The 7,524-nt window shown below is 39.6% G+C and overlaps 1 protein-coding gene across 1 annotated transcript in view; it reads left to right on the top strand.

Annotated features, from left to right (window-relative positions):
* Window positions 1-1,634: 1,634 nt before the first annotated feature.
* Window positions 1,635-7,524, top strand: part of LOC124161871 (pyruvate dehydrogenase protein X component, mitochondrial-like) — a 35,847-nt gene continuing 29,957 nt past the window's right edge. Inside the window, exons 1-4 of the mRNA XM_046538099.1 lie at window positions 1,635-1,782; window positions 1,956-2,137; window positions 2,488-2,684; window positions 6,178-6,329. Coding sequence (XP_046394055.1) covers window positions 1,665-1,782; window positions 1,956-2,137; window positions 2,488-2,684; window positions 6,178-6,329 — 649 coding nt within the window. The 5' untranslated portion in view covers window positions 1,635-1,664. The remainder of the gene's footprint in view (window positions 1,783-1,955; window positions 2,138-2,487; window positions 2,685-6,177; window positions 6,330-7,524) is intronic.

Genomic DNA, 7,524 nt, shown 5'->3' with positions numbered 1-7,524 from the left:
TATCTAATTAAAAGTAGAATTCAACTGAACTTCACATAACATTTGTTTTGTGGATTATGTCCAGTCAAAAAATTTCTCCACATAATTCGATATTCCACTAATCTGTCCATTAGTGGGCGGGTCCGAAAGAAAAGGATTACAAGGGTATTATACCTACTATGCCCTTCCCAGAATATAAAAAGCACTATCCTCCTTGGAAGATTTTCCCTCACAGAGTGGAAGGCATTAGATCTAGCTACTGCAGCCGAAGGTTAATATTTAGTCATAATACTTATTTAATTATATGTAGTTTGAATTGTACATTGAGGTAGCAATTTCTATGTTAGGACTATCTCCAGTGATAAATCCAAGAACTAGGTACTGCACAACAGGGGCGCAGCTAAGAATTAAAGCTAGGGGGGGTTTTAGGCATAAGTAATACTTGGGAGTGTGGGGGTATTGCATACCCGTCAGGGTAAGCAGGAGTTGTGGGGGTCCTCCTCCAGAAAATTTTTAAGAGTAATAGTTCAAAATGGTGAGTTTTATGGCTTTCTGAGGGATATTTGATTAATACTAACACTATGCTATGAGTAATACTGATCCCATTAAGTAAAATGGATTAAACTTAAAATTTGTCTGAGCTCTGGGGGGAGGCTTTACCACCCAAAACTTCCCCCCTCTGTGTGTGCCTCTGCTTCGCAACAATGAGCAGCATCCCACAATCGTGAAATTGTGAAATGCATAGAATGGCTGATGGTTTACCTAGGGAAAAATTTTAATCTGGGAAATATTTCAAGGAAAATTGTGACGCAGAATGTGGAAAACTTTTTTAGCATACAAGCATCATAATGATATGCTGCTGGGATCCTGAAAAATGTTCACGGGAAGCATGTTATCACCACAGGCTATCCTTGTGTTAGGTGCCCCATATCAACATCCAGTGTTCAAAATGTCATGATCTTTGATGCAGCAGTATTTGGAGTTAGTGTTACTTTTTGATCAAACCTTGTACTTATAGCAGATCCCATAAAATACTCATTGGGCCTGTAGTCATGCTCGGATGATGCTGAGTTAATTTCGCTAATTCACCACTTCCGTCTCACCCTCAAAACTGCCAGTTCTTACGAGGTTGAACCCACTCTAATATATTCTATTTAATAGTGTTCTGACTCCTTCAACAGTTTATGAAAGTATCTTTATCTAGGGAAATGTTTCATCAGAGTATTGCAGGAGCCAGAGAGAGGGGGTCAAGGGATTTCAGACCTCCATATATTTTGTGAGCCCTCATATCCTCATCCTTTCTAAATGAACACCCCACTCTCTGGATAATTCTTTTGGCTTTGACCTTGCCACTGGTGAATATGCAGACAGCGCAACAAGTTCCACATTTATTTTTCCAGAAATAATGCATAATTGGTACTATTAATGAATTGATATATGTTTTCTTAGACTGAATTTGACTATTAAATTGAGTAATAAGTTAAAAAATGATCACGTAGAGTGACTGAAGAATTTACACACCTCACATAGGGTAAGATGTAACGGCAGTTACACGAAATCAGCCAGGTAAGGGTTGACGGTAAATTTTATCATCTTTGTAGTATCCTGTGACGTAGGCTATTATGCGCGATAAATCGCTGTTCTTGTTTCACGTAATCAGTGCCATCTTTACGCAAGTCAGGTAAATGGCCGCTGCGTTTGGAGGTCGTTTGAGGCAAATAACAACAAAATGTATTCATTCTTCCGTGATAAAATTCAAAATACGGAGGCCCATTGGTTTTCACACATCTATATCTTTAAATGGTACTTACTGGTTTGCAGCTATTTTTCAGTGGTAGCGCTATGAAGATTTTTCGAAATGCATTTCATTTGTTGATGAACTGCTCGGCAAATATTTTTTATTTTCTAATTTGTGGATTTTTGGGAGAATTTTTCAAGTCATTAGTGGAGTAACCTTCTTTCCTTTGCATCTCCAGTGGTTGGCACAGAAATTAAAATGCCATCCTTATCACCTACCATGACCGAAGGGACCATAGTGAAGTGGCTTAAAAAAGAAGGGGAAACATTTCAGCCCGGTGATGTGTTGTGTGAAATTCAGACCGATAAAGCTGTTGTTGCATTTGAAATCGAAGAAGAGGGAACTCTAGCCAAAATATTGGTAAATATTAATTGAAATTGTGCCGAGGACGATATCGACCTTATTTAAATGAAGAATCATTGTAGTTAGGAAGTATAACACATATTTGCTTTTTTACTTCCTTGCTGTAATGATGATCTTATGGTGCTTGGATTTTATTCGAATTTAGCGTATTCATTAGTCGAAGGCTGTATTTATTAATCAATTCATTTCAATGTGCCATGGAATTACATCTCTTTCGATTTCATTGTGTACTCGATGTTATTCTGCCTCCTAACACATATTATTGTTTTGTTTTGCATGCACGTAATATATTTTCTTGCATTTCCAACTTGAATCCATAGTACATATTCATCGCTCTTTTGTTGCAGGTGAATGAGGATGCGACCAACGTGAAGGTTGGGACACTTATTGGGTTAATGGTAGCAGAGGGAGAAGATTGGAAATCTGTTGAAATGCCAGAAGGAGCTGAAAATCAAGTAAAAGAGGATTCGCCTCCAGCTCAAGCAAAGGAGGCTTCTGCTGAAAAGAGATTGCCGCAGACTGGAGAAACCCATCATGTGCTTCAGTGGGTTTTTAACTTAGTTTCAATTTTTTTCTTTAATTTGTATCTAGTGTCACTTGAAGGCATGTATATTTTTGGAAGGTCTTCTCAGATAGGATTTCACCCTTATACGATTCGTTGAGTTTTCTAGGAGTATTGATGCTCATAAGTTCTCACCAACCTCCACATCACTGTTATTGAGCCTCTTGTCCAGGCGTACAGATATCGATAAAGATCTCCATTGAGTGTTTAGTATCTTATCATGCATGTCATAGACTGTGCACTGTGGGAAACCTGTGCACCATGGATAATCATGGAGTGAGTTGTGTGCGTACTGAGTGCCAGTATACTATGAATTTTCCCTTGGGTCCAGCTCTGGCCTAAATGGCCTTGCATCTGATTAATGGAGTACTTTACTTGGACTGTCCGCCGCACAAACCCAAAGTAGAGATTGAGGATGGTGCCTGGAAAATCTCCGCTCACTCAAGACTCGTATCTTGGGACCCTGGGATGTGCAGCTGGTTGAGGGCCTCAAGCAGGAGGAAAATGTGGTCATTCCTGGATTGCAACTCTTACATGACAGAGCCAGTGCCTGGCTTAAAAATGTGGCACTGACGTCACCCACTCCACAGGTGCTTGCCATCCTACCAAGGCCTGGCATCGTGGTATGCTTGCCTCTGGAAGGAGGCAGTGGGGGAGGCATTATTTTCACTTGCTTTACCCCATTTTGTAGCATACCTTTGCTAGTAAAAGAAAATTGAACCAGGGTGGACATTGCTGAAATTTTATTGCTTTTGACCTCACTTACTTCCTCCATCAGGATTAATTTTGTCTTCATTAATTCTCTGTTTAAAAGTCAGGAAATAGGGCAGTGGCGGTGCGTGCGTATACGCATGTTAGCAAGTGCACACCCAAAGATGAATGAATTATAAAAGAAAACTATTCCTTTGCAACGAGAAGGATAAAAGTACTGTCTGCATATGCAAGAAACATGAGCCTCCGAATGCTACAGCTATCTCCTTTTCGAATTCACTGCTCTACAAGTGTGCGATCCTGTAGCATCGCGCCGGGCACATTTTCGGTCTATGCGATCGCTTGAGGGTGCTCTGGCGGGACGAAGTAAGCGGGGGGGATGACGTAATGTACTGTTCAAATGGGTCATGGGAGCAGACTCAAAATGATGCGAGTGCGCACGCACATATTTGGTGAGTGACTCGCAGGTAGTGTAGTGGTGTAACCGCCATCTACACTACCAGCACCCAGGATTCTAGTCCGTCTGCAACAGAGTCATCTGTATGGCCGTTTTCTACACTACTTCCTCATAGGGTGTAAGGAAAGGAGAATGAATTTCACCTACCGTCACTTGTAAAGGTGTGCTTAGAATAATTATTTTCATGCATGCTAATATTATTTCTGTTCATGCAATTTTAAGGGTAGAATATACCAGTGATATGTTTTACTTGCTATGTATGCTATTACGACGAAATATGATGCTCAAGGATTAGTATTAACATAATATAATTAAATTATCCTATATCTGCTCTAATGCACACCCTAGATAAATTACCACCAGCCGACACTGAATTAGGGTCAGTGTAAGCAGCAAAACTTCATTATTCTTTTCAATGTACTGTTGTGTTCTTTTGCCTATGCCTTTATTTTAAATTGACTAGATGTATATTGCTTATGCATATTTGCATGCTATCTTCAGTATTTTACGAGTCAGTTTGAATGGCCCCAAAACCATTTTCACATTCCAACTGCAGTACACTCCAGATTATCCGAATGGGCTAGCGATGGGGAGAGACAACACGAATAACCCAAACTTGCACTGAAATGTCTTGCAATGTTCTTAATTTACTTAAAACAAGCAATATATATTATTATTTATGCTATTATTCTGTTATTTTAAGGTGCTTCCCGGACTCATTGAGAGCTTTCTTCGCCAGTTCGCGATCTTTTTAACGGCGATAACATGGTTGTACTCGTATTATTAATGCTCCATGTAAGGCCTGGTTTTGAAAACCACACATCTGTGGCTTTGTGATCACAGACACAGGAAAGTGGTTTGTGTGAATGCTTCAAAACCACTGCTCAATGTCGAAAACTACACTGTCAGGCATCACGCCTTGTAGTCGCATCTCGCACAAGTTGCCCAGGTTACAACTGCTGCGGGATGAGTATCTGTGATCACAGAGCGCAGTAGCGCACGGCGAGGCTTGGAAAACAGGGACACGGTGCTCCCATGCATGCAGCTAGCACGCGTCCGCTTCTGTTTGACGAAGGGGATTCTAATGGAAATAATCCTGGTATATCCTCGCATTAATGAATTAATTCCGATGATTAAGCACCCGATTTTATTTTTTTTTAAAGATAGTGGAAAAATTGAGCGAGAGCAAAAACATGCATGGATAATCTGCAACCCATATAAACCGCAGATGGATAATTGGGTGGCTGTATATCATGGTCACCTCACCCCAGCATGGAAGCGCTTAATCCATCTTATTCTCCTCTCCAAGGATGTGAACATCGACCCCAGATCTCTGTGCACTGCCTACTATCAGAACGTGCTAAGTTTAAAAATAAACTGATGTGTCATCGCATATCCTGGAGCATGCTTCCTTCAATATCATTGCCTTCTTGGCTTAACACTGCAGTTACTGTGGGCTGTGAATTAGCCTTCTTCTCCTCCCACCAATTTTTTTGGTGTTGTCTTATTAGCCATCGGTTTGGAGTATCCTGCCACCCCTACGCCTGATCTTTGATCTGATTGTGAGGTACTATATGGGCTCAGATCTGTCTCCCCTCAAGCAGGAAAAGTGACCTCACCTAGAAATGATACGTTGGTTGCTTCTATCGTCCACTGAGCGCCAACTTATCCTCACTGGAGGCTTGCTTCAATTCCGTGCTTGGTGCACTAGGTGATGTGTTACTGTTTGGTGATTTTAATCTTTCTGTCAGTTGGGCTTCTTCATCGTGTGGTTCCCCTTCCAATTCCCTGGTGGACTTCTTCATTGAACACTGTCAATGCTCTCGGTCTTCAGCAGTTCATTAGTTTCCCAAATAGAAAATTGGCAACACTTGATTTGCAATCTTTCTTCCGCTCAAGCTCAGTCCATTGCCCCAAGTGGAAATATTTTCTGTACACACCATGAGTCTCTGAAGTGTTCTCTGCCCCTCCCATTACCACCCAGCCTCTGAGATTCATCGCCTCCTAGGTGATGGAACAAAGTGGACTGGCCTGCAATAAACCACGCTCTCCATGATCCTAAGTTGTGTGTTCTCATTTCATCATCGTAAATTGAGATTGACCATCAAATTATGTAGCTCGCTTCTTGTTGTTAGGCTCAAACTTGTGATTCTCTAATAGTATATGGTTTAATTACTTAAGTACAACTTTGTGATGCTATCTTTCTTTTTTATGAAAGTTTCATTTAATTTTGGATGACACGTTTCACCATACGGACATAATGCCTGTGATTGTTGACTAATAAGTATTTCTGTGTTGATTTTTAAGGAGCATTGGTCCTGCTGTGAGGGGACTCCTTGAACTCTTTGGACTTAAGGCCTCGGAGGTTCCTGCCACTGGACCTAAAGGGATGCTATTGAAAGGGGATATTTTGAAAATGGTGCAGGATAAAAACCTGAAAGCTAAGCCCCCCAGCACTGGTATGTTGAGCGTAAACACTTTGGATGCTGGAAATTTTATTTTTCATTGCATAGTCTTAAGTAGCATTCACAGTTGAAGGTTAATATGCACAAAAATGTCCTGCAATCTGCTAAAATGAACTTGCTAGATTTTACTTGAGAATGATAGCTAGAAAAAAAAAATTACTGATAAGACATACTCTTACAGTATTAATAAGTGACTGAATGGAGGTCATTTACGATATCTCCCCTTATATTAGATTAATAGGAGTGAATCCCCTAATTCATATTGGAGTAATTTCCACGACTGTTTTTTACAATACAATAAAATGATCTATACAAAAGAAGAATTCACTATCAATGCATACTTAAGCATATCTGGCTGAACTTGGTGAAATTTTGTTTCATCCACGGCAAAAGCTAAGTGATGACACTAGGGGCTGAAAACATGGTCAGTTGAATTATTGAAGAATTTTGTGTTTTAATATTTTTAGTTTTTGACTTGTACAAATAATAGTCTTTTTCATGTATTCAACATGACATTTTTCATTTTTGCAACTTGGGATCACCTCTGCTGATTTCCTTATTGTTTTTTTGGTCCCTGTTTCTATTTTATGCCCTGGAATAGCATTCAGTGAAGAAGGTTTAGTTTTTTCTTTATGATTTATGGCGATGGCTTTCATCGCCCAAGAGAATTCATAGTTGATATAATTCTTGGTAGTTCCCTAATCAAGGGTGTAAATGGATTTTGATGTTGTCATTTTCTTGAGTGGGTTCTGCTTGTTGTCTTTAATTGTGCATGTGTACAGTTCCACTCCTTGTGAGTTTCTCCCTTTGGTTACTGACAGTTTCCTCTGACTTGGAATGTCTATTACAAGTCCATTGTCAAATTAATCTTAATACTGATTCAATGTCTCATCCAATATCTCCTAGCAAGGAGAGTTTGAGAATTTATTTAATTTTTTCCTTTTCTTAAAATTGCAATTCATTTAAAAATGTTTTTCTCTCCTATGATTACAGAAAAAAGTAATTTATTGCATGCAATGTTATGTACCAAAGTAAAACTTTTACTGAACAAAACTTGACTGTAACAATACGTGCAATAACTGGGTACAAGTACATACCTACTTATTTTGTCTCTGCTATGATGCAGTCTTAATTGCTAAATATTTAAACTGCAAAAGCCGAAAAACTGGAGTTGTTCACTTAACTCTAC

This window comes from Ischnura elegans, chromosome 7 (assembly GCF_921293095.1).
Source record: "Ischnura elegans chromosome 7, ioIscEleg1.1, whole genome shotgun sequence".
In the NCBI taxonomy this organism is placed as follows: domain Eukaryota; kingdom Metazoa; phylum Arthropoda; class Insecta; order Odonata; family Coenagrionidae; genus Ischnura; species Ischnura elegans.
Note: the sequence above shows the minus strand (reverse complement) of the source record. Positions and strands in the feature narration are given on the sequence as shown.